Source organism: Carex rostrata, chromosome 13, assembly GCF_964058835.1.
Source record: "Carex rostrata chromosome 13, lpCarRost1.2, whole genome shotgun sequence".
In the NCBI taxonomy this organism is placed as follows: Eukaryota; Viridiplantae; Streptophyta; class Magnoliopsida; order Poales; family Cyperaceae; genus Carex; species Carex rostrata.
The window spans coordinates 8,042,630-8,068,919 of NC_135930.1; the positions used below are offsets into that span (position 1 = coordinate 8,042,630).

The 26,290-nt window shown below is 32.7% G+C and overlaps 3 protein-coding genes, 1 long non-coding RNA gene, 1 other non-coding gene and 2 pseudogenes across 8 annotated transcripts; 2 read left to right on the forward strand and 5 right to left on the reverse strand.

The window, feature by feature from the left end:
- The first annotated feature begins 155 nt into the window (after positions 1 to 155).
- LOC144564871 (5S ribosomal RNA) lies at positions 156 to 259 on the forward strand (annotated as a pseudogene).
- Positions 260 to 2,798: 2,539 nt separating this feature from the next.
- Positions 2,799 to 2,870, reverse strand: TRNAM-CAU (transfer RNA methionine (anticodon CAU)). Its single transcript has one exon. It is a non-coding gene; the product is annotated as a tRNA-Met (tRNA).
- A 454-nt stretch (positions 2,871 to 3,324) lies between these two features.
- Positions 3,325 to 6,653, reverse strand: LOC144564675 (NADPH HC-toxin reductase 1-like). 2 transcript variants are annotated; one of them, XM_078314279.1, is made up of 5 exons: positions 6,507 to 6,653; positions 5,921 to 6,090; positions 4,436 to 4,648; positions 3,685 to 4,067; positions 3,325 to 3,534 (listed from the first exon to the last, which is right to left on the reverse strand). In XM_078314279.1, the coding sequence occupies exons 1-5, from the start codon at positions 6,619 to 6,621 to the stop codon at positions 3,402 to 3,404; spliced, it is 1,014 nt and encodes a 337-aa protein (XP_078170405.1). In that variant the 5' UTR covers positions 6,622 to 6,653; the 3' UTR covers positions 3,325 to 3,401. The 2 variants fall into 2 exon arrangements, with proteins under 2 accessions (XP_078170405.1, XP_078170404.1); XM_078314278.1 differs by having other exon boundaries at positions 4,436 to 4,651.
- Positions 4,658 to 5,797, forward strand: LOC144564676 (uncharacterized). The gene is made up of 2 exons (XR_013514696.1): positions 4,658 to 5,236; positions 5,651 to 5,797. It is a non-coding gene; the product is annotated as an uncharacterized LOC144564676 (long non-coding RNA).
- Positions 6,654 to 7,170: 517 nt separating the features above from the next.
- Positions 7,171 to 10,523, reverse strand: LOC144563905 (NADPH HC-toxin reductase 1-like; annotated as a pseudogene). The gene is made up of 6 exons (XR_013514498.1): positions 10,484 to 10,523; positions 10,098 to 10,273; positions 9,126 to 9,338; positions 8,164 to 8,549; positions 7,895 to 8,021; positions 7,171 to 7,185 (listed from the first exon to the last, which is right to left on the reverse strand). The product of XR_013514498.1 is annotated as an NADPH HC-toxin reductase 1-like (transcript).
- LOC144564137 (NADPH HC-toxin reductase 1-like) lies at positions 7,235 to 25,486 on the reverse strand. Of its 2 annotated transcripts, XM_078313670.1 has the most exons (6): positions 25,278 to 25,486; positions 24,825 to 25,000; positions 24,230 to 24,442; positions 23,276 to 23,658; positions 23,017 to 23,170; positions 7,235 to 7,327 (listed from the first exon to the last, which is right to left on the reverse strand). In XM_078313670.1, the coding sequence occupies exons 1-5, from the start codon at positions 25,390 to 25,392 to the stop codon at positions 23,038 to 23,040; spliced, it is 1,020 nt and encodes a 339-aa protein (XP_078169796.1). In that variant the 5' UTR covers positions 25,393 to 25,486; the 3' UTR covers positions 7,235 to 7,327; positions 23,017 to 23,037. The 2 variants fall into 2 exon arrangements, with proteins under 2 accessions (XP_078169796.1, XP_078169795.1); XM_078313669.1 differs by lacking the exon at positions 7,235 to 7,327 and having other exon boundaries at positions 22,897 to 23,170; positions 25,278 to 25,483.
- On the reverse strand, positions 13,648 to 21,658 carry LOC144564136 (NADPH HC-toxin reductase 1-like). The gene is made up of 5 exons (XM_078313667.1): positions 21,535 to 21,658; positions 20,925 to 21,100; positions 14,948 to 15,160; positions 13,967 to 14,355; positions 13,648 to 13,850 (listed from the first exon to the last, which is right to left on the reverse strand). Exons 1-5 carry the CDS (start codon positions 21,647 to 21,649, stop codon positions 13,718 to 13,720), a joined length of 1,026 nt encoding a protein of 341 aa, XP_078169793.1. The 5' UTR covers positions 21,650 to 21,658; the 3' UTR covers positions 13,648 to 13,717.
- Positions 25,487 to 26,290: the final 804 nt, after the last annotated feature.

The window sequence follows — 26,290 nt, forward strand, 5'->3', positions numbered from 1 at the left end:
TATACGGCATGGATGTCAACAATTATGGTAAAATAGAAAAGCAAGGCCATCAGGTCCATAGGCTTTGTCAGCTCCTGAAGTAAATTCAACAACAGTAAAAGGCCTTCTAACACCATCAACCCATCAGGCATCATCAGGTATTCTGAAATAAATCTGGATGCAATCGTACCAGTGCTAAAGTACCGGATCCCATAGGAACTCCGCAGTTAAACGTGCTTGGGCAGAAGTAGTACTAGGATAAGTCTCTGTATTGCATTCCTTTTGTAAAACTCAGTGTCTCGCCCGTCCATCTCTACTTTCCGGGTTCGACTGAGGGTGTTGTATATTCGTTTCCATCATCGTAGTATCTACTATAACTATATATGTGAATAAGGTATGTATTTTTATGGTTGTTGATGATGACGTGATTACAAAGAGTTGTCTCCTTCCTCTTCTCTTTCTTCTTCTTCTTCCACCTCTTTGAATGGTGACTGTCCTGGGCCGGTTGATTCAGTTCCCGGTCCGGTTTGATTCAGTGCCTTCTCGATTGAGTGGTGACTGTCCCGGTCTGATTTGATTCAGTGCCCTCTTCCTCCTCCTCTCTAAGTGGTGATTGTCTCGGTCCGGTTTGATTCAGTGCTTCTCGGCTGCGAATTCCTCTGGGCGACGTCTATTTTGGAAAGAAGAAGACGTTTCGTCCTTAAGGAATGACTTTATATGGCGTACTCCGCCAACCATGCAACTCGAAAATTATTGCCGTGTCTACATTCCCAGAGAAGAAAATCAGAAGGCTCACCTACTTACTAATCGGGTGCGAATAGACCAATTTGCATTCTCTGGCTTCACGTATCTGTTATTTTCTGACATAGCAAATTAAAAGATTTTACAGGTAGCTCAATATATAGGTTTTCATATTTTTATTTTATTTTAATCAAAAGAAACCTATGTAATAGCTATCTTGTATATTGTTGGATCAATGCAATCGCCTACGGGCTTTCAACAAAAAAAAAAAGAAATAAATCTGCTGCAATCCTGAATAGTGAATAGTAATCCTATAATTCCTCTTTTCCTCAGCTATTAAATTGCAACATCAACAATTCGTTATATCAAGATTCAAGCAGGACCATTTTTTACTTCACCTCCGTATTTTATAGTGCTTCATAAGTTCATAGCAAAAAAAAAAAAAAAAAAAAAAAAAAAAAAAAGGAATTTTAAAGTTGGCATTCTGACGATGCTTTGGTTGCCCAACAAAGAAGAAAATATAGGTTGCGCCTTTTCATTAAATACACTTGAAGTAACATATAGCATTTCTTATTTATATTCATAGGAAGGAAATGATCCTTTGTATTTATATTCATAAGAAGAAAATATAGGTTGCGCCTAACCCCCCTGAACTTCATAATTCATATTTATTTTTATGGTCTAAATAAAGCCCCTAAACTTTCAAATTTGCTCAATGAACCCCTTCTGCTACAAGAATAAACTAATGGTTCAATGCAATAGGTATTGACTTGTCTGTGGTAAGCCAATGTTTGTAAAAGTCGAAAATCTGTGGTAAGCCAGATCACCATCTAATTAAGAATGTTAATCATTAGGTAATGGAAGTATTTTTTTTATTTTTAAAAGGCCAGTGGACAAAACGACCACTGACAATTTGTATTAAATGAAAATCAAAGTTACAAATTACACGGCAGTACAAATGACTGAGAAATTAAAAAGTGCATCTAGCATCAAACAAATGATTGTGTTGCGCATAACACCCTCCATAAGGGCGTGTTCGGTCAGATCACTATTCATGTGGGAAAAAAAAAATTCAGTTCAACTGAATTTTTTTTTTCCCACGGAAACAGTGTTTTTCAGTTCAAATCCCGCGCCCTCGTCCATTCCCATTTGTCGGCCGAACACGCCCTAAAGCTGTAGCAAAGGGGCATTGGAAATTTGGCAAAGTAGGAGGTCTCTCATTTGAAGAACATCACCGTTAGACAGATGAAACTTAGGCGGCGGCAACCAAAATTAATGGAAGGATTTGATTAAACCAAATTAAAAATTTCAAGGGTTATTGGGAGCAAATAAAATTCACTAGCCTCATTATACTGGACAAAAGGTTGCAGGGTCATTTTAGACTTCCCTCTGCTTTTGCAATTTTGTTTGATCTGACAAGCATGAAGACTATTGTTATTGGCCTTTTATGGATTTGTGGTTCATTTGATTCAATTTCGTTTTTCACAGAAATGCAAATCCTAGTAAAGATTATTTATAATGAACATATCCAGTACACAGAGAGTCAGTTTGAATGTAAAATCAGAAATACCAGTATTCAGGGTTACATGATAGAACTGATGGCATTACAGTAAAATGATATTCAAATCAATCGGTTCTCTTGAACCAAAATATGGTATCAAAGGAAACATAAAATGCGAGAAACATAGAGAAATACTGAACTCGTAGACTCTAAAATGGTGTCAGAATGAGATTTCTCTTAGCCAGTTAGCCTCTAAAGGTCATCATGCTATCATTGCCCCCAAGCAACTGAGACATGGTGAAACTTTTCACCATAAGTTGAGATCTCACGGTAATGTTCTAATTTCTAAAACCTGGAGAGAGATTCAGATTTTGGTGCAAGAACGATTGAAATCGGTCTCCATTCGAGAGGGATGGGATAGGATACAACAAGGGCAACGGAGGAACTCGTGTCCTCTGCATTAACGCACTGTTTGAGTTTAGATCCCATCCGTCCGTTACATACTAGCACAAATCTTTAAGGTTCGGTTCTAATCGGACGGTAGAAAAAAATTCAGTGCAGTGAAAGCCAACTCTGTTATCAGAGCCAGGTTTCGATCCTGGGACCTGTGGGTTATGGGCCCACCACGCTTCCGCTGCGCCACTCTGATGTTTGTGATATGGTTAATATTTTCTTCTATTTAACCAATTTATTAGAAACTCTGCAGCGGAGGCCCAAATTAAGCTTGCTGGGCTAAATAATTACGCTGTCAGTTTCATCTTTTTTAAAAAAAATTTATTTCCCGCGTCAGTTGTTTGAGAATTCACATCAACGGCCGTAATTTTTCTATCAAAAAATCACCCGATTTAAATCGTCACATCGTATAATTACGCCGTTTTAGGCATATAAGTATTTAACAAATTTGATATAGTTATTCCGTGATATGCGATTGTTACTTAAGAATAAAAAGTTCATACGCCGCATTGAGCCCTCGTAAAAAATGGGCACTGACAGCTTGTATTATTTTTCCATGCCTAATTATTTTATTTATCAAGTTTAATTATTTGGGGTAAAGGAAAGCTATTGTTTGCTCGAGGAAATAAAGATAACAAGTAATTCAAGAGTTGGAATTGCAACAAAAATATTATTTTAGTTTTTTTATCTCAATTAATTACACAAAAAGATGTAACTATCAAAGGATTCAAAGGGTGCCTAGTCTCTTACAACATTTCACAGTCTCATGTAATACTTCATCCACACTATATTTGTACTTGAACCCCAAATCAACCAACTTATTTGAACTAGCCTTCAAAATCTTCCCGTTTCCTTCAACCCTGAAATATTATATCATTGTCATCTAAATACCTTAATGATCAAATTTTGTAAAAAAAAAATTGAATATCTAGCATGCGCACACAGAGACATTTTTATATTGACCAAAAGAGAAAACATAGTTACTACAATATCAATATCAATGGTCTTACTCTTTGATCAGCTTGAGCTCTGGAAATTCTTTTGCAAAATAGTCCACAACATGTTTCATTGTAGGATAATCGGTTGCGCAAAAAAACCGGCCTGCCATGACCGGCCGTTCTATGCAAAATACATGGGCCTCGCAAACATCTTCAACATGAACCAAAGGTATTGAGGCGAATAATGCGTGTAGAGCCTTCAATCCATTGTGGAAAACTTCTATTCCACTCAATGGTGAAATTATCATATGCATACTCTCCGAGGCATATGGAAGGATTGTATCACCGCCTACTATGCCACAGGTTAGGCTCACTACCTCAAATTTTCTATTTCCTTCTTTGCTGTTGTAGATCAGAATTTCTTTCTCGGACAGGGTCTTTGACCTTATGTAAGCCTGAAAAAAGGATATCATAAGTCGATATGTATTTTTTTATGATAAATAATATTCTATTATCTTTTGAAAATCACCTTAAATAGTCTATTTTATAAAATACAATAACAAATGATATAACATTCATTTGAAATTTTCTCTAAATAAAACAGCCAAGTGAAAACTTTACAAAACTAGCCATGTCATGTCATTGAATGTAATATATTGCATAATTAATTACATAGTAATTGATTGTTTTTCTAAAATGAAATATTTCAAATTAAATCAAATTCCAAAGGCAATATTACAATAGAAAATCATTCTTACTGTTCAGCAATTTGGGTATGGCAGGCAAACTATTCAGTACTTTTCCACATGAAAAGTTTTGGTACCTTGAAATTATCACTAAAATATGGCAAGGAGACACCAAGTGAGGTCCAGCAAGATTCATCGAAACTGTCTCTGTAGCTAGCGGAGTCTTCCTTCAATGGAGAGGCAGCTGAAATTGAGCCGGTATAAACTACACGCCTTATCGTACCAGACTGCTCACACAACCGAAGGATTGTACTTATCGCACCCAATGCTGCTTCTGTTGTGTCTTTGTGCTGCTTATATAATAAACATTATCTTGAATTACAGTTACAATGCACAGATTGCAAGGGATATGATTGATCATTGATTATAGAAGAACATATGCTTACAAGTCACATTGGATTCTAAATTATTAGAATAAAACTCACAAGTAGTACCTGTTTCCTAGCTTAATGGCTCTTTCCTAATTATAATTTTTCTCATTTAAAGTTGCTTAAAACGCTGAATTTCATTTTATAAGTGAGGAGTTATTCTTTAAGGATTGATTAAGCATGAAATTGAAAGCTTTTTGGATTTTGGAAGTGAAATGTAATACATTTCGGTTTCAGAAGTATGCTATATTTAGATCTTGGGAGAGTACACTTGAAACTGAACCTAGTTATAGTAAAACCTAGTGAAATGGCACAATTTGGTAAAATATAGATGAAAATTGCTTTCCTGTTATTTGATCCATCAACAATTGTCTTGATCCGGTCTATAAACTGCGGTCTGGATCTGGTCTAAATTGTCTGATTTACATCACAAAGCTCTCATATTATACCGAAAGATAGCAGAGATGATAATCCATAGATAACTAATCAATCTTTTATAATTTTTTTAGAGTGGGTCTATGGTACTATGCATATCACGGGTTGTTACCGTGCTACGGCTCTATATTTGAGTTTTCAAATCCTAACGGTCGATCCGAACCGTTCATCTTGTTCTCCATATTAATATGTGTTTGGAGACCAAATTTTACATTTTTTGAAATTTTTTTATTATTTTTTTAGATATTTAGAAAATCACTTGATCTGAAAATTCTGGACCATCCAAAAACAGTGATTTTTAATAAATCTAAAAAAATAGTAAAAAAATTTCAAAAAATGTAAAATTTGGTCTCCAAACACATATTAATATGGAGAACGAGATGAACGGTTTGGATCGACCATTAGGATTTGAAAACTCAAATATAGAGCTGTAGCACGGTGCCAAATCGTAATATGCATAGTACCATAGACTCACTCATTTTTTTAAAGTTCTTGAGGGCGACTTCCCATCTAAATGTAAATTATATTCACAGAATAAAAAAGGAATTTGATGAAACTGTTTTTCAAAGGCACACAAGAGATGAATAAATTTTTTAACAACATGCAGCTAACCATATATTCCCCAAAATTCATTGGGGATGTTACTAATACAACCATCTAAAACCATTTACAATATCTTGCTCATTGCTTCTTATTATTAGCTGATATCTATTGTTTCATCTGGTCAGGTATCTGCCTTCAGAAAAACAGTCTACTAACCTTAGAATTAAGAGGATCGTTATGGTATAGAGTGGCAACCAAAAAGACAAAATGACACCCTCTGATTGCGGGCCCAAACGTGCCAGAGTCGTAAATATTGGCCTCGAACAATGAAAGGCGCGAGTCTGCACCTGGTAAGGACTTTAGAAGACCTACCTTATCTTCATCTCCTACAATTTTTGCAATCAATAAATGTTTTGAATTAGGTCTATCACTTGGTATTTGGTAAGGCATCCTTTAACAAACTTTCCCAAACAAAATTAAATATTTAAATGTTTCATTTGCACTGGTGAGAGCAGGGAATGCTCCCTAAATTAGAATGTTTTTACTTAGAGATTCCTTGGGTTGAAATGGCAGTATTAGGAATCCACTGATAATACTGGTAATAAGAAAACTGAACAAGTAGCAAAATATCTTCACTTGAGAGGCCAGTCCCATTCTCAATCTTTTCTTTGAAGGAATCGGGACTATATTTTTTGCCTTGATGAAAAATTAAGTTCGTTCTTCCTTAAATCACAACAATTTGTGAGGAAGTTCAATAGAAGTTGAACTGATTAGTGATTTAGTGATAAAAGAGAAACAGTACCTAAGTTTCTTACTGTTGCATGCACTACATAGCCTTTTTCTAGGAGTTTTTTCACAAGCCATGAACCGATAAAACCTGAGGCTCCTGTCACACATACTCTAGCCTTCGTCTCCATCCCCGCTCTCTCTCTCTCTCTCTAAAACGACCGAGGAGAGCTAGAGAAGAGCAGGCAAAAAGATATTTCATATATAATAATTTCCGATGTGATTTTCCGATACTATAATTATGTTCAATTTGTGTGTGGTTGTCATGCCAACAGCCATTTAACTGAATTTATCAGTCCAGTAAATTGAACTATATCTTTTAAGGGGTTTTATTTTTATATTGTCTTTAAATAAAATTGTAATACAAAAATAAAATACCAAATATCAAAATATAGCGATACACAAGGTTATACAACCAGCAACACAATAAACAAAATTGACTTTTCAACACTGATATTAGAAGTCAGTAAACAAATTTTACTTTCCAACCATGGGGTTGCATACTTGCATACAACGAGATCCGTCCAATTTAGATTGAACTGCCTGGATTGTACAACGTGCACCGTCGATTTCCTTGGGAAAATTTCCCCCGTCTCTGTGTACAGATAAATTTTCCAAGACTGTCGCATAGAAAAAAAAACAGGAAAACAGTATGACCCGTTGACTGAGAACAGGGTTACTCATACGGTCAACACCTAGTAGCAATTTAGAATTTATAATGTTGAATTCTTATTAACTAATCAATTTTCAATTTCGATCAAATTTGATACACAATATATCAGGTGTTCCATTGTTCGATATACAATAATATTTTTATGTCTCAATTATTTCAAAGAACTATAACAAATGAAATCATAGGCCTCCAAGTCTCTTGGGGCATTCCACATAGGAGTGTCAATGGTATTTTTTTAGCCGTTTACCCGACCGTATCATATTCTGGGTATTTTATTTCGTTAGTTTATTATTAGTTTATTGGGTATAGGTATGGATAATAATTTTTTTTCGTTAACCAAATGGATAAGGATATGAGTAAAAACTATTTCGTACCCGTTACCCTATAGGGTAATTATAAAATCTAAATATATATTCAATTCAATTTCCAACTCACCTAAATATATATTCGTAGTTTTGAATTTTCTTTCTTTATAAAAAAACAATTTAGTTGGAATTGATTGCACATTTACTTTTATTTTTTTATTAGAAATATAATTACATATGTGTGAAATAAATGAGTTTTTGATGTTTAATTTGTGAAATATAATAAAACTAATTATTATAATAGTATTATCCATTATTCACCCGCTACCGTTTTGTTATCCAATAATATTAACAGGTAAAGGTAGGGTAGGGTAAAGTCAATTTTTAATGAATATGGGTATGAAAATGTCTCCACCCGATCCATACCGTACCCATTGACACCCCTAATTCCACACTGGCACCAAGTATCTCCTCAACACCAAATTTGTACTTAAATCCTAAATCAACCAACTTTTGTGAACAACCCTTTACTATCTTTCCTTCTCCTTCCACCCTGAAAAATTAGCAAAGTTAATTAAATTAGACATTAAAACAATTACAATTTACAAGGGTTTATTTCTTTTCAAAAAGTGCCCTAATAAAAAATCAGAATAAACCTTCAAAGACACAAATCAGAGTAATCCCTAAAATCTTACTCTTTGATCAGCTTGAGATATGGAAATTACTCTGCAAAATAATCTACAAAATCCTTCATTGTTGAACAGTCGACTGCGCAGAGAAACTGGTCGACCATGACCGATCTCTCTATGCAAAATATATGTGCCTCACAAAAATCATCAATGTGAACCAGTGGTACTGAACACAACAATCCTTGAAAGAATTTCAATACAGTATGATGCAGTTCATTGCCGGTTAGTGGCGATACGATCAGAAGTACGCTACTAGGAGTATGGGAAGATTGTGTCCCCTCCAACAAGTGCTAAATCGAGGCTCACGATCGACCTCGAGTCCGTCCTCCTTCGCCTTCTTTGTTGTATTTTAAGATTTCTCTCTCCGATACAGTTTTTGGGCTCCTGTAATCCTGAAAAATCATTACAATCCTATTTTGTCTATGAAGTTTTCTAGATGTAGATTGAAAAAAAGAAGAAGAATATATTAGATCCTTGGCTTTATACAAACCTCTTGATCAATATATTTGTGCATGTGATGTAAAAATTAAAAAATCAGTACCAGAATCCTAAAGCCACATCTTTTTCAGTGACTATGAGGATCTACTATATATTTTGATAATCACATGCATAAATGTTTTTTATATATACCCCTTCATTCTTGAGAGTATGAGGCTAAATATTGAAACATACTCAATGAAACTTTATTAAAACCCAGTAAAAACCACAAAATTGGGAGGATAAAGATAAGGTCAACTAAATATCATTTTTGCATATTTGGTCGGTCCCCTTGCTTTACCCAAAGATGTACTTTGGCTTTGGATTAAAGACATAAATAAAATCAATCTAAGAGGTAGAAGATGCGAGATAAATTAGCATCCAATGATCCAAAGAAAAGGAAATTTCCTATAGCGCCTTTTGGCCTAGCACAAAATTATTTAATTTTACCACCATATATATATGTATATTTAAAATGAAAAAAAAAATACTTTCAAGTGGTCAAGATAGTTTGGGTAAGGTTGATCAATTGTAGTCCAATTCGATTCATCAATGAAGTCCTTCTAGCCAGTGAAGTCTTCCTTCCACGGCGAGGTTGCAACCACCGAGCCGGTACAAACCACCCGCCTAACCGTACCAGGCTGCTCACAGAATTTTAGGATTGCATTTATCCCCTATAGTGAAGCCTCTGTTGTGTCTTTGCACTGTTCAAGATATGTGCTAAAAATTAGCTTCCTAAACACCATCCAAATTCGGTCATCATTTGGGTTCTTTAAAAAAATATATATTTAGAAAAAAAGTGCAACCGGAGTGAAAGAGTTCAGAGGGCTATTTTCAATTTAGAGGTGGATCTAAGAATTGCTTAGGGGATTTTTTTTAATAACCATAATTAAAAAAAATGACATTTGGACACGGGATGTACTGAATAGGCTATTGAGTATCTTTTTTCATGTATCGAATAGGCTACTCAGTACTTGTGATTTTTGTAAAAACCAAGCAATAATGTTGGTTCAGTAAATTTCATTTTTTTAATTATGATTACTAAAAAAAATTCTGCTTAGGGAAATTCTGCTTAGGGGTGGCTCTAGCCACCATAGATTTTTTTTCTTCTAGAGTTTCGTCCTTTACATTTTGTAAATTTTACAAATACTGTCTTTTAATCCATTACCAAATAAAATTACACTACATGATTTTATTGTACTGCCAATCTCAATTTTCTAGTCACGCCCCTAATTTTGATTTACTTTTTAATAAAATAAAATAGGGGAGCGAACGCAAATGATATATGTGACTTGTTATAGATATTGATGTGCATGTGGCGTTTCCCTTGTTTGTTGGGGTTTGCATGATATATATCTCACATTTTTAAGGAGATGCCAAAATACTTGGGAATTCAATAGACTAATAGACATATATATTATTAATTATAAACTTCTTCTCTCAACAGTACTAAATCTAGTAACCTTAGATTTGAGAGGATCACGTTTCAAAGGTGTGGCAACAAAGAAGATGAATTCACACCCTTCGATGGCTGGCCCGAACGTGTCAGGATTGTAGATATCGGCCTCAAACAAAAAGAGCCGCGTGTCGGCTCCTGGAAGACCGTTTAGAAGCCCCACCTTATGATTAGATTTATGTCCTGCATTTCAATTTACTCCCATTTATATATTTTCTATGAAATAGGCTAGAAACTCCAATACAAATTTTTTGAAACAATGAAATAAGGTAATTTAATTTAAAGAGGATAAAAATTGAGCTCTGTTTGGTCATTCAAGGGTCTTGTTTCTTTTTTCTTTTTCTTTTTGTGAAAAAAGGGAGGGATGTGTGGAGGTAGAGAGAGAGAGAATACCAAGGTTTCTTAGTGTGGCATGCACCACATAGCCCTTCATTAAGATTCAAATCAGCTGAAATCTGAATGCATGAACAGTACCTCTGAAATTCTTAGAATTTCGAATTCAACCGTCCAACTTTTTCTGTGCATGCATCTCGGAACAGCTGGTTTTCTGTGCACGCATCTCGAAACAGTTAAACAATTGGATTCAAAATTCCAAGAATTTCAGAGTTACTGTTCATGCATCTAGAATTTCAACTGATCTGAACCCCCTTCACTAGGATCCTCTTCACAAGTGATGAGCCAATCAAACTTGAAGCTCCTGTAACACTTACTATATTAGTAAGATTGCTGTAGGTGAGAAAATGTCACACTTTGAAACAACCTACTACGTATTTCTACATAAGACAAATTTAAATATGTGTTACATATATTATTAATGAGGAGGGTTCAAATGCCTTCATTTTTTGTACCTCCACTATGTTTTCATTTTTTAAAACTTTAATAATTCAAAATTTAAATCATAAACGTCAAAATAAAACCGTTAAATGTGATCTATATTATTTTTTCTATGTGCTCATAAAATATTATCACGTTTCGGTTTTGTTTTTATATAAATCAATAAGTTGAAAAATCAACTTCTAAAAATTATCTACATTAGTATATTTGTACAAGCCCTTATTGACAATCAAAATAAAGTTAAAATGTCATAATTTTTTACACGTGCGTAGGTAAAATGATATAGATCATATCATAATGGTTTTATTTTGACTTTTAAGTTTTAAATTTTGAGTTATTAAATTTTTAAAAAATGGAGGCATGATGGATGCACAAAAAATGAAGGCATTTGAACCCTCCTCATTATTAATAACAATATAATAAAAATCACATTTATTTCATAAACAAAAAAGTTTAACAAACAATCATGTGAGACATAACTAGTAAAGGAAATAGGAAGGAAATCTCATAATTTATTTTATTACTGAATAGGATAAACAAATAAAGAAAGAAGTCTCACAATTTATTATATTACATACTAATAGTATCTACATCCCTGAAACTCTTAGAGTTTTTAAATAACTGTTAACTAATTTTTAGAAATTTTATCTCTGAAAGTTTCTAAACCCCCACATCCCTGAAACTAAAATTATAGTTTCTTAATTGCCACATCAGCAAATAAATTACTAGAGAAAAAAATTTCCGCGAATTATTTGGCCACGTCAGAGTTTATAAATGATTTCTTATTAAAAAACTTTGGAGCAAAGTTGCTAAATAAGAAACTCATCTGCATCCCTGAAACTGATTTAGAAACTGTCACATCATATTAGAAACTCCAAGAATTTCAGGGATGTAGATGCTCTAAGATGAACAAATTAGGAAGAAAATCTCATAATTAGTATATATGATAAAGAAATCAATAGAGAAATCTTATAATTTATTCTATTACTAATCTGAATTTTTTCTCTATTTTAGTTGTCATTATTTAAATTTTCCCTAAGATGAATTCAAAAAGAATACATAAATTGTTACAATATTTTATAAATTTAATTTAACCACTTAATATTGTTGTGTGCTCTATTTATTCATATATTTAATTTGCAATTAGTAAAAAGAAATATAAACCATCGCACATGTTTGTACATAATTTAGTCTCGCACCTACTTTAAATCGTAGAACATCTAAGGTTTCATATGGTCGAAATGTAAAAGAAGGAGATAACATTATTGTTTAATGAATTTCACATCTCACATTCTACTAGTTTAAAGTTAAAAGGAACTACCAACCATCTAGGTGCCAATTCACCAGTTAAGGTGTCCATGCATCGTTTGTAGATCAAATTTAAGAAATAAAAGAAAAGAAAAGAAAAGAAGCAAATAGAAAGAAAAAAATAAATAGGAGTACAAGAAGAAAGAAGAAGAAAACCAAATACAGTTCGTAAGAATAATCAAATTTACGTTACATCCTAATTAAATTCTTAAATTGTGTATGTAGAGTTAGGCTGGGGTGCTATGGATAGCATAGTGGCCTCCCGTGCTACGGCTCAATATTCAAGTTTTCAAAATCCAAACGGTCGATCCGAACCGTTCATCTTATTATCCATATTTATATCTGCTTGGAGACCAAATTTTATAATTTTCTGAATTTTTTTACTATTTATTAAGCCACTTTGAAAATCGCTAATCCAACGGTTTTACTGTTTTGTGCAGCCACCGTTGGATCAACAATTTTGTAAAATACTTAATAAATAGTAAAAAAATTCAGAAAAATGTAAAATTTGGTCTCCAAGCAGATATTAATATGGAGAATAAGATGAACGGTTCGGATCGACCGTTTGGATTTTGAAAACTCGAATATTGAGCCGTAGCATAGAGGCCTCTATGCTATCCATAGCACCCCAGCCTAACTCGTGTATGTATTGCTCTTTGATTGTGAAGTATGCATCCAAGCATATTCATTTTAAACTCAATAATTTCCATTATCCCTGCTATTTTTCAAGTACACAATCAGAAGCAAGAAGGAAATAATTAATTTATTGGTTTTAGAGGCGGATCTAAGCTTAGGTGAATTCTTTTAATAAACATAATTTAAAAAAATGATATTTGGATCCGGGTGCATCGAATATAGGCTATTAAGTACCTCCTTCTATTTACCGAATAGGCTACTCAGTTCTTAATTTTTGTCAAAAAACCAAGCAATCATGTTGGTTTAGTAAATTTCATTTTTTTTTTATTATGATTATTAAAAAAAACTTCTGCTTTAGAGGTGGTTTAGCCACCCCTAGAGAAATAACAAATTACAGTTTTGTCCTTTACATTTTCTAAATTTTAATACCTATTAGTCCTTTACCAAATAAAATTACACTACATGATCTTATTACCTTATTATGCTCCCAATCTCAATTTTCTAGTTAGGGGTTTTCTAGTTACCCCTAATTTTGATTTACTATTTAATAAAATAAAAGAGGAACCTTAGTACGTAAGTTGTTAGTTTCATGCTAATGAAATGGACTTCTAAGCTCTCTTTTTTTTCAAAAAAAAATGTTCATTAAATTTGGTACAATTAAAAAATAGTTTAATTACCAATCAAGTATAATAATGTTGAATTATTTCCTAATCAATTTTCAAGTTTTATCAAATTTGATACACAATATATCAGGTGTTTCATTGTTTAATATACACCTGATGTCTCAATTACTTGAAAATACTAAAACAAAGAAGGTAAAAACAAAAAAAACAAAAAGATAAAATGACATCACAGGCCTCCAAGTCTCTTGGCGCATTCCACACTGGCATTCAGTGTTTCCTCAACACTAAATTTGTACTTGAATCCCAAATCAACCAGTTTCTGTGAACAACCCTTTACTCTCTTTCCTTCTCCTTCCACCCTGAAAAATTAGCAATGTTTCATTAGACATTAAAACAATTACAATTTACAAGGGTTTATTTCCTTTAAAAAAAAAGAACCCTAATAAAAAAGTCAGAATAATCTCTAAAATCTTACTCTTTGATCAGCTTGAGATCTGGAAATTCCTCTGCAAAATAAACCACAAAGTCCTTCATGGTCGGACAGTCAACTGCACAGAGAAACCGGCCGGCCATGACCGGCCTCTCAATGCAAAATATATGTGCCTCACAAACATCATCAATGTGAACCAGTGGTACTGAACACAACAATCCTTGTAGGAATTTCAATGAAGTATGGTACAGTTCGATGCCGGTTAGCGGGGATACGATCAAAAGCACACTATCAGGCGTGTACGGGAGGATTGTGTCCCCTCCAACAAGTGCACAATTGAGGCTCACGACCTCGAGTCCTCCTTCGCCTCCTTCGCCTTCTTTGTTATATTTTAAGATTTCTTTCTCTGATAAAGTTTTTGAGGCCGTGTAATCCTGCAAAATCATTACAATCCTATATATTTTGTCTATGAAGTTTTCTAAAAGTAGATTGAAAAAAATATATATATTGGATCCTTGGCTTTACACAATTGCTCTTGATCAATAGATTTGTGCATGTGATGTAAACAATCGGTACCAGAATCCTAAAGCTACATCTTTTTCAGTGATTATAAGGATCTATTATATATTATTTGATAATCACATGCACAAATCTTTTTTATTCTTGTATATACCGCTTCATTCTTGAGAGTATGGAGCTAAATATTGAAATATATAAAATTTCAATAATAAATTTTCTAAACCAGGTCTATCAATGGAATTTTATTAAAATCCAGTAAAAACCACAAAATTGGGTCGGTCCCCTTTCTTTACGCATAGATGTCCTTTTCCTTAGAAATAAAGCATTTATTAAACTCACCCAAAGACAAAATAAAATCAATCAAAAATTCAAAATTGTAAAAGATGCAAGGTAAATTAGCATACCATATAAAAGGAAATTTCCTATAGCGCCTTTTGGTCTAGCAAAAAATACTTTAATTTTAAAAACTACCATGTATATACTATATACAAAATGAAAAAGACATACTTTCAAGTGGTCGGTATAATGTGGGTAGGGGAGATCAATTGTAGTCCAATTTGATTCAGCAATGAAGTCTTTGTAGCCGGTGAAGTCTTCCTTCCACGGCGAGGTTGCAACCACCGAGCCGGTATAAACGACCCGCCTAACGGTACCAGATTGCTCACAAAACTTTAGAATTGTATGTATCCCGTTTAATGAAGCCTCTGTTGTGTCTTTGTACTGTTCAAGATATGTATACTAGAATTTAGCTTTCTAACCATCATACAATACTGTTAATTAAGAATCAAGATAAATGCCTGTGATGTCAATAAAAATACAAGAAAAGGATTGTACTCTTTTTTGTTAATATCCATGAATATTATTTAGTGCAGTAAGTCTACATTTGGATTATATCATTTATAATTTTGTTTATGAGAATTTTGGCAAAACAACTTTTCAAGTAAAAGAGAATTTATGCTTTTTTTAATAGTTAGAGTTGATAAAATGTTTAGACCTATTTTTTATTTTTATTTTAAATCATAATGGACTTCTTTAAATAGAAGTTGGTTCCTCAAACAATCTTCACTGATCAGCTGGCGGCTGCATTTAGTCATATGTAAACAAATTCGTTTTTGTAGAGTCTACTTTAGTTGAATTTAAATATTACTATATTAATAAGTAATAACAGAATAACTCTAGTTCACTTAGATAATAAAGAAGTCTGAATTAATAAACATACTAAGAATATAAAGCGGGCAGTTATATTTCATTAAAAAGTTTAAAAGAAATAAAAGATGAACTAAATTTATTTAGAGGAGGGTTCAAATGCCTCCATGTTTTTGTGTCTCCATCATGCCTCCATCTATTTCCATCATTTTCAAAGTTCAAACAGTCGATCCGAACCGCTCAACCTAACCTCCATACTAAAATATGTTTGAAGACCAAATTTTATATTTTTAGGAATTTTTTTACTATTTTTTTAGATAGGTACAAAATCAGTAAATCTGAACCATCTAAAAACAGTATTTTTGTACCTATATAAAAAAATAGTAAAAAAATTCCTAAAAATATAAAATTTGGTCTCCAAACATATTTTAGTATGGAGGTTAGGTTGAGCGGTTCGGATCGACTGTTTGAACTTTGAAAATGATGGAGAGAGATGGAGGCATGATGGAGGCACAAAAACATGAAGACATTTGAACCCTCATTTATTTAACATAAATTAGTCTGATTCAAGTATCATTCAACTAAAACTAAGAACACAGATACTTATTTGAAATTATATAAATGAATTAATAAATGAAGTTATTTTTGTTGTTCAGCAATATTTATTACATATTTCTATTATTGAAGTCATGTTTTTAATCGAATTTTTTTAGTTATCACCCTAAAAATTCAAAATTCTGATATTACCATGATTTTCTTAATATTTCAAAAGTAACCCCGCACGCAGCCCAAGTCTGCACACTAGTTTTGATGCGTGTGCAGACTGATCTGGCGCACCAATTTGTGCGCAGATCCAGCTTGCTCATCAAATTATTAAAAGAATTTTAACAAATTAATAATTTTTTTAAGATTTGGGAGTTGGGAAAGCGCATTAATTGTCAATTATATCATATCTAGATATGCTCACCATTTATATCTAATACTGCAGCAAATTACAATGCCCAAAGCAAGTTTTAATTAATTTTTTTTTTAATTATTTCTGTAGATCAAACTTTGGTAGTTGCGGCAACCAGAAGTCACAATATTTATGAGAGAAATTTTTAATTCATGGAAATATGTTCAAATTTATTAGATGGATGAATGATTTGCTATTCTTAGTCATCCGATTGAGATTTAAACAACCGAGATTGATTTTTATTCTTAAAATTTATTTTATTTTGAATATTTTTGGATAATTATTATTGATTATTATGTTATAATTGTACCCAAAAAAATTATCAGAACTCAACAGCTGGTTTTAGGTACATTCCCACCATTAAAACAACTTGTTAAATAAGGTCAATTAGATTTAATAGCGTATTCGTTGTGTTTAAAAGTTATAAATTCTTGAGATTATACATTTTTTCATATTATTCTGCATAGTTTCTTATGAAATTTATTGTGTTATTTTTCATTATATATAGTTGTAACGTTTCATAAAAAAATTTACTTATTTTTAATTTAATGAATGTAGTTTTTTTTTTTATATAAATTGTCTTATTATCATTTATTTTTTCTTTTATAAAATTATGTTTGGATGCGAAATAAAAATAATAATTCAAAGTAAAATAAAATTTTAAGAATAAAAATCAATCTCGGTTGTTAAATCTCAACCGGATGACTAATTAAGAATAACAAATCATTCATCCATCTAATAATTTGAACATATTTCCATGAACTAAAAATTGCTCTCAGAAAAAAAAATTAACTTCTGGTTGCCACAACAACCAAATTAAGCTTGATCTACAGAAATATATAGTTTTCAAAAATTAAATCTTTCTTTGAGCATTGTAATTTGCTGCAGTATTAGATATAATGGTGAGTTTATCTAGATATAATATAGTTGGCAATTAATGTGCTTGCCCAATCCTCAAATCTTGAAGAAGAAGAAAAAAATAGTGCGCAAGTTGGATATGCACATCAAATTTGGTATTCTAGCATGCGTCAAAAATAATGCGCAAACTCAAGCTGTGTGGAACTGTGGATGGTAACTTTTAAAATATTAAAAATGTCATGATAATATCAGAATTTTGACTTTTTAGGGTGGTAACTAAAAGTATTTCGGTATTTTTAACCCAACTAGTAGCTCAAAGTCTAAACTCTAGAGTTTGGCTATTATTTCAACCTATATAACACTAATTCTAAAACCCATCAAATTGAATTCAAACGGTGAATTCAAACCATTCAAACCGATCAACTTCATTAGTTGTGCGTTTACATGCAAAATTTATAACTTTTCGAATTTATGTAATATTAAGTCAAGTGGTTAAATGTGTGAGTTTTTAAGTTAATTTTAATACATTAATTTTTCAATATTTTTACCGCTTGATTTGGTACTAAAATAACTAGAAAATATAAAAAAAAAATTGTATGTAAACACATCACTCATAATGTAAATTGGCTTGAACGGTTTGGATTAGTCGTTCGAAATCGATTTGATAAGTTTTAAAATTAGTGTTATATAAGCTGAAATGACATTGATGTTATACTAGCCAAACTCCTAAACTCTACACCTTAAACACTAAATAGATATTGAATTTCAATCGCTCTGTTAACGAGAGTTAATTGTACTTGGGTAGGTACCTGGAAGGAAACTGAGTCAAGAAAATTAGTCTTCTTAATCACTCAAAAAACAATTTCTATTTTTCCAATGTTGCGCCCCCAAAACAACAATCTGCGTGCAACTTCTCCAAGTTTCTTTACATTTTTTTTTTTTTTGAAATGTTTATTTGGCAATCTCAATTCCGACATTTTTATTAATACACAACATTAAATAAGAAAGAGCAAATCAACTAGGGTTTCTGAGTATTTTTAAAAATACCTAAATCGGTCATTTTTTGGACGGTTGGATTAAAAATTCTAACCGGCCAAAAAATGGCCGGTCAGGTTTTTTTTTTTTTTTTTTTATATATTTGATATATTACTAATGTTGATGTATGATAAGCATAATTATACTAAAATATGATAAAATACGCTAAACTATGATAAAATACGCTAATTATACTAAAATACGCTAAACTACGTTAATTTTACTCAAATACGATAAATTACACTAATTACGCTAAATTTAGCATAATTATACTAAATTTAACTTAAATGCTAAAATACACTAAATTATGCTTAATTATGCCAATTGTGCTAAATTATACTCTTGTTCTTTTTTCATAAAACTGAAATTTTTAAATATACCATTATACAAAAAAAAAAAAACCAAACCACCACTTTCTCTCAAAATTTCAAATTTTGACATGGCCGCATTCCCAAAATGCGGCCACTTTTCTGCGGGCCGCATCTAGGGGATGCGGCCACCTTTTTTTTTTGTTGTTGTTTTTTTCTCTTCTTCGTGCAGTTCAATTTGAACGGGAAAAAAAAGGGGTGGCCGCATCCCCTAGATGCGGCCCGAAAAGAGGTGGCCGCACCTAGGGGATGCGGCCATGTCAAAAATTGAAATTTTCAGAAGTTGTGGTTATTTGGTTTATTTTTTTTGAAAGTATGGTATATTTAAAAATTTCGGTTCATAAAATATTGGCAATTTTCTTTTATTTTTAAGTCATTTTGTGACATCTTTCATAAATAAGAAATAGTAAAAATTGGTATTCTATAAGTTCATTATATAACCAATTTATTGAGCTACTTAGATCGAAAATTAGAAATGAAAAACTTCATTGGAAACTTTAACTCGAGTTTTGAGACTCTTCCCTATGTTTTTTGGCAATTCTGAATTTTAAAAAATGTCGTAGCGATCATCGATGCATGCATCTTTCCGCACACTTTCTAAAAAGTGATCATTTGCTAAAATCGGACACTCGAGCATCGTTTTATAGCCGTTTGAAGTTTTGTCGTCGTTTTTTGAGCATCATGTCACGTCATGTCACGTCGAGTGTGCTTGTGTCAAAAATTTATTTTTACGTGACATAACGTGAAGTGACATAACTAAAATGGAGTACCATCACATCACATGTGGTCACGATGTACAACACGTGACGCCACTATTCATGTGATGTGAGTGATCGTATTTGATTATTGTTTTGAAGTTTAAGTTTGTTCAAAGAAAATAATAGCAAAATGTAAGAAAAAATAAGAAAATATTACAAAATAAATTATATTAAGATGTAATTTTGAAAAGAAAAAAAAATTGGTCACTTGACATGATAAAACATAGACGTGACATGACTAAGATGGTGGAGAATACTCACGTCATGTGATCGATACACGTGACGTGACATGACTGTTAACAGAGTGACTAATTTCTTCTCTGACCGTACCTCTATTTATTGGTATCGACTTCAAACTTAATCAGAATTAAAATAAACTTTTTAATGTGATTTATAATTTAGAAAGTGCACAATATTTTTTTAAAATGTTACTTAGTTGATATACCAATTTATCAACTAGAATTGGTATAAGATTTTTATTTTTTCTAAATTGATGTATGTATTATTTTTTTTAACTGCTATGTTGTTCTCTGTTACTTAATTAATGTACCATTTTTTTTTAAAAATTGCGATTTAGAAAGAAAATCTGAACATAAGGTAGTAGGTAGGTCAGAAATTCGCTTGAATTTATATATGTACCAATTTGTCAATTAAATTTTAAAATTGATCAATCTATGTATGAAAGTTCTTTAATTATAACATGTACCGAAAAAAAATTGCAACCATATATATGCTCTTCTTTTTAGTTGTATCATAGAGATATTTGCCTGACCCTAATCGAAATCCTAGCTTCGCCCCTGCCTCCATACCTCCATATAGTAGATTCTTGTTAAAAAAGTAACTAATTAATGTCTCGTGATTAGGAATGCAAATGCATGACGTACTGTGTTGTGATCAAATACGCAAAGACGATCACGGTACAATGGAAAAATAAGAAACCTTAGAATACTCAAAATATATCATGAGGATACCTAAAATATATAATATAGGGAAATAAAAATTACCTATAAGTTTTTTTGTGTGTGTGGATTTAATATATGTTAAGACAAATACAAAAGAAAAGGTTTCATTTATACCCAGAGAATACTCAAAATATACAATAGGGAAATGAGAAAAGTTGTGCTTATGCTAATTAAATCAAGTAATTTGAAAAGATAAACTAAAAAGTAAAATTTAAAGTTCAACACAACACACACACAAAGAGCCACTACCAGTCCTCTTGTCGAACATTCAACTGGAGTGAAAGATTTTCGAGGGTTATTTTGATTTAATTCAGTAGACCAATAAACATATATATTATTAATTAATTATAAACTTCTTCTGTCGAAAAAAAAAAATAAAAAAAAATGGAGCAGTAGAGTAACCTTAGAGTTGAGAGGATCATGTTTCAAAGGCGTGGCAACTAAGAAGATGAATTCACACCCTTCGATCGCCGGCCCGAACAAGTCAGGATCGTAGATATCGGCCTCAAACAGAAACAGCCGCGTGTCGGCTCCTGGTAGGCCCTTTAGAAGCCCCACCTTATAGTTAGATTCATCTCCTGCATTTTCAATTCACTCCCATTTTATGTTCTATGAAATTTGAAATAGGCTCAAATTCAAATACAAAACTTTTAATAAAATAAAGAAAAATAGTAATTTAATTTAAAGAGGAAAAAGTTAATTGAGCTCGATCGGTTTGGTCATTCAAAGGTCTTGTTTTTTTTAGAAAGGAGGTAGGGATGTGGAGAGCGTATCCTCTGCGGAGGTTTTACTTGCGGTGCTGTGCGGTGGTTTTGATCTGGTCCGTTCGTTTCGGATCGGACGGATCAGATCAGATCTTGTCCGAATTTTAAAAAAATTCAAAATTTGATGAACTCTTAATCCAGCCCGTCCAATCCGAAACGAACGGACCAGATCAAAACCACCGCAGATAAAACCTCCGCAGAGGATACGCTCTCAGGGATGTGTGGAGGTAGAGAAAGAGAGAGTGTACCAATGTTTCGTAGTGTGGCATGCACCACATAGCCCTTCTCGAGGAGCCTCCTCACAAGTGATGAACCAATAAAACCTGAAGCTCCTGTCACACACACTCGAGATTTCTTCTCCATGAATTCCTATTTTTTGAAAACCTAATTCCTTCACTCACTCTCTCTCTCTCTCTCTCTTGCCGAGTAAGATTGCTCTAGGTGAGGAAGTACTATGGATGATATGAACTCGGGTTCCTAAGCCTACGGGCGTTTTAGAAATAAAAAAAAAAACTCGTGTTCCTTAAATTTATATCATCCATATATATATATGAGTAGAACTAGGGTGTTCTTAAGCTCACCAAAGTGTTTGGTGAGCTTAACTCCAAAATTTATCAAATTTGTTTGAAATGATGAATCGTTGAAACCCGTCTATTTTATAAGTGATGAGTCTACATGTGAAAATTTTAAATATTCGAATTAATTTAGTATAAAGTCAAGCGGTCAAAAAATATTAAAAAAATAAATACACTAAAATTAATTTATTAACCTCCTAATTTTAACCAATTGACTTTATACTAAACTAATTCGAATGTTTAAAAATTTCACATGTAGACGCATCACATGTAAGATATACAGGTTCCAACGGTTCAAATTCGTCATTTAAAATCGATTTAATAAATTTTGAAATTAAACTCACCAAACACTTTGGTGAACTTAAGAACACCCTAGTTCTACTCTCTCTCTCTATATATATATGAAGAGGAGGGATCAAGTTACAACATCTATTTTTTTCATTTTCAAAGTCCAAATCGTTGATCCAAACCGTTAGATATTCAATCTATATTAAAATGTGCTTGGAGACCAAATTTTACATTTTTTGAAATTTTTTTGCTATTTATTAAGATGGGTACAAAATCACTGTTTTTTAATGGTGCAGAATTTTAATAAAAACAACGATTTTGTACCCATCTTAATAAATAGCAAAAAAAATTTTAAAAATGTAAAATTTGGTCTACAAGCACATTTTAAATATAGATTGAATGTCTAACGGTTTGAATCGACGATTTGGGTGACACCACGTCCTAAACTTCTATGGTCCTTAGGCTGGGTGACACCATGTGGCATTTGGCGGACCCCATTCTTGTAGTGGATGATGCGGATTTGATTGATAACTATCGTCATGAGTCATGACTGATCCGATTCGTTAGCTCTTTCTGACTAACTAATAGATAAGGCATCGAGATCACTGTGCTAAGTCCGTGGTTGTTTTCAACTATTTAAAATCAAAATTGTGAATACTTTTCAATAGTTTATATAAATTGTTCATTAAATTTGGTACAATTAAAAAGTAGTTTAATTACCAATCAAGTACGTATTGATAATGCATGTTGAATGATTAAGTAATCAATTTTCATTTTCGATCAAATTTGATACACAATATATCAGGTGTGCCGTTTTTCGACATATATATACGATAATATTCTGATGTCTCAGTTACTTGAAAGAACTATAACAATGATAAAATGAAATCACAGGCCTCCAAGTCTCTTGGTGCATTCCACACTGGCACTGAGTGTCTCCTCAACACCAAACTTGTACTTGAATCCCAAATCAACCAGCTTTTGTGAACAACCCTTTACTCTCTTTCCTTCTCCTTCCACCCTGAAAAAAATTAGCAAAGTTTCATTACAAATTAAAACATTTACAATTTACAAGGGTTTTTTTCTTTAAAAAAAAAAAAAAACAGAATAATCCCTAAATTCTTACTCTTTGATCAGCTTGAGATCTGGAAATTTCTGTGCAAAATAATCCACAAAGTCCTTCATGGTCGGACAATCAACTGCGCAGAGAAACCGGCCGGCCATGACTGGCCTTTCAATGCAAAATATATGTGCCTCACAAACATCATCAATGTGAACCAGCGGTACTGAACACAACAATCCTTGTAAGAATTTCAATGCAATATGGCACTGTTCATTGCCAGTAAACGGTGATACGATCACAAGTACACTACCAGCAGGAGTATATGGGAGGATTGTGTCCCCTCCAACAAGTCCACAATCAAGGCTCACGACTTCGAGACCTCCTTCTCCTTCTCTGTTGTATTTTAAGATCTCTTTTTCTGACAAAGTTTTTGAGCTCGTGTAACCCTGAAAAGTAATGTAACAATAGAAATCTTGTTTCCAAAGGTCACAACTTACAAAAGCTACTATAAAAAAAATCATTAAAATTATATTTTGTCTGTGAAGCTTTCTCAAAGTAGATTGAAAAGAAAAGGTATACATATTTGATCCTTGGCTTTGCACAAATTTGCTCTTGATCAATAGATTTGTGCTTGTGATGTAAACAATCGGTACTAGAGTTAGGAAGTGAAGCAGAAATACCAACTATGCGGATCAATCATATATTATTTGATAATCAATCACATAACTCTTAATAATATGTACCGCTGCTCGACTTTATCGGCAAAAATATTGAAAAAGTACAAAAAAATGTACTTTTGCAGTTTTGCTTTCTTCTTGTACTTTTTCTTGAACTTGACCTAAAGATGTACTTTTGCTTTGGATTAAAGACATAACAAAATCAATCAAAGTAGTACGAGATACGAGATAAATTAGCATACCAGACAAGAGAAATTTCCTGTAGCACCTTTTGGCCTAGCACAAATAAATTATTTTTTAAGACTACCATGTATATTAAAAATAATAAAAAAAAACATACTCTCAAGTGGTCAGTATAATGTGGGTAAGGGAGATCAATTGTAGTCCAATTCGATTCATCAATGAAGTCCTTGTAGCCGGTGAAGTCCTCCTTCCACGGCGAGGTTGCAACCACCGAGCCGGTATAAACGACACGCCTAACCGTGCCAGACTGCTCACAGAACTTTAGGATTTTATGTATCCCTTGTAGTGAAGACTCTGTTGTGTCTTTGCACTGTTCATGATATGTGCTAAAAATTAGCTTTCGAATATCATCGGCCATCATTTCGGTTCTTTAAAATATTTATACTTTTGTAAAAAAAAAAAAAAACTGCAACTGGAGATCTAATTAAGCATTTGTTCATGGGTGACTTAGCCACCAGCCCACCACTGTAAATGAAAAATTTACAGTTTTGTCCTTTATATTTTGTAATTTACATAAGTTGCACTTTGTAGACTCTTATGAAATAAAATTACAGTATAATATCTTATTATAGATGTCTATTTTGATGTAAGGACCTATATGTTTCTACTAAAATAGGTGGTAATTCACTTTTTTTTCAAAAAAAAAAAAAAGTAGAATTACAAAAAAAAAGAAAAAAAGTAGAGTAATTAACCTTAGTGTTGTGAGGCTCGTGTACCAAAGGCGTGGCAACTAAGAAGACGAATTCACATCCTTCGATCGCCGAGCCAAACGTGTCGGGGTCGTAGATATCGGCCTCAAACAGAAACAGCCGTGTGTCGGCTCCTGGTAGGCCCTTAAGAAGCCCCACCTTATAATTAGATTCATCCCCTGTATTTTCAATTCACTCCCATTTAACATTCCATGAAATTTGAAGTAGCTAGGCTAGAAGTTCAAATACAAACCTTAATTAAAAGTAAAATAAAAGTTGTCAAAGTTATGTATTATGGTTGCTGGAAATTTTTAATGAAACAGAGAAAAATGGAATTTTTAAAGAGGGAAAAAAATTAGTTCTCTCTGGTCAGTCAAAAGGTGTTGATTTTTTTTTCCTTTCGAAAAGAGGGGAGGGATGTATGGAGGTAGAGAGAGAGAGAGAGAAAGAGAGTACCAAGGTTTCTTAGTGTGGCATGCACCACATAACCCTTCTCTAGGAGCCTTTTCACAAGTGATGAACCAATAAAACCTGAACCTCCTGTCACACATACTCGAGATTTCTTCTCCATCCTTTCTCTCTCTTTCTATCCGAGCAAGATTAATTGCAATAGCTAGCTTAGGAAGTATTATCTAGATGATATATATTTACTCGGCTTTCTTAAACTTATATCATATATGAAACAGATTCCATGTTCTTCATATCTTCTATGATCTGGCTAGGACCAGTATCATCTGTGGTACTTCACGATGGGACCCACTACTTACAGTTTGATATTTATTCTCAGCTGCTTTGAGATTCGAGCTAGTGCACGGGCAGTATTATTTGGACTTTGTGATTCACTGATTAGAACATCATTTTAGAAGATTCTCTTGTGCGGTACCGTACCGGATATGAATTCCCTTAGCCAGGGTGACACCACATACAGAAGTGATGTGGAAATAAATCTGCTACGATTTCAATAAGAATTGTAGGACCCTTTTTTTTCTAAATTTAACCATTAATATTTTAAAATGTACGAATCTCAAAAACAATTGTAGGGGTGTCAATGGTACCTTTTTAGTCGTTTACCCAACCCATATCGTTTTCGATAAGGCGGGTATGGGTAAGGATTTTTTTTCGTTAGCTTATTGGGTATGGGTATAGGTATGGGTAAGAATTTTTTTTCGTTAAATAAATGGGTAAGGGTATGAGTAATGACTATTTCGTACCCGTTACCCTATAGAGTAATTATAAAATTCAAATATATATTCAATTCAATTTTCAACCCACTTAAATGTATATTCGTGTTTTTGAATTTTTATTCTTTATAAAAAATAATTTAGTTGGAATTGATTGCACATTTATTTTATTTTTTATTAGAAATACAATTATATATGTGTTAAAATGAATGAGTTTTTGATGTTTAATTTGTAAAATACAATAAAACTAATTATTATACTAGTATTATCCGTTATTCACCCGCTACC

Bases quoted from the DNA above. Each gene is read 5' to 3' on its own strand.
- LOC144564675 (XM_078314278.1), bottom strand. From the start codon at position 6,621: ATGGAGACGAAGGCTAGAGTATGTGTGACAGGAGCCTCAGGTTTTATC. The intron at 6,091-6,506 runs GTACTGTTTCTC...CAAAAATTGTAG, and splicing joins TGCAACAGTAAGAAACTTAG to GAGATGAAGATAAGGTAGGT. The intron at 4,652-5,920 runs GTTAGTAGACTG...TTATTATATAAG, and splicing joins ACGATCCTCTTAATTCTAAG to CAGCACAAAGACACAACAGA.
- LOC144564136 (XM_078313667.1), bottom strand. From the start codon at position 21,649: ATGGAGAAGAAATCTCGAGTGTGTGTGACAGGAGCTTCAGGTTTTATT. The intron at 21,101-21,534 runs GTACACTCTCTC...TTGAAAATGCAG, and splicing joins TGCCACACTACGAAACATTG to GAGATGAATCTAACTATAAG. The intron at 13,851-13,966 runs GTAAGATTTTAG...CTAATTTTTCAG, and splicing joins GATCTCAAGCTGATCAAAGA to GGTGGAAGGAGAAGGAAAGA.
- LOC144564137 (XM_078313670.1), bottom strand. From the start codon at position 25,392: ATGGAGAAGAAATCTCGAGTATGTGTGACAGGAGGTTCAGGTTTTATT. The intron at 23,659-24,229 runs GTATGTTTTTTT...ATTACTTTTCAG, and splicing joins ATTATACTGACCACTTGAGA to GGTTACACGAGCTCAAAAAC. The intron at 23,171-23,275 runs GTAAGAATTTAG...AATTTTTTTCAG, and splicing joins GATCTCAAGCTGATCAAAGA to GGTGGAAGGAGAAGGAAAGA.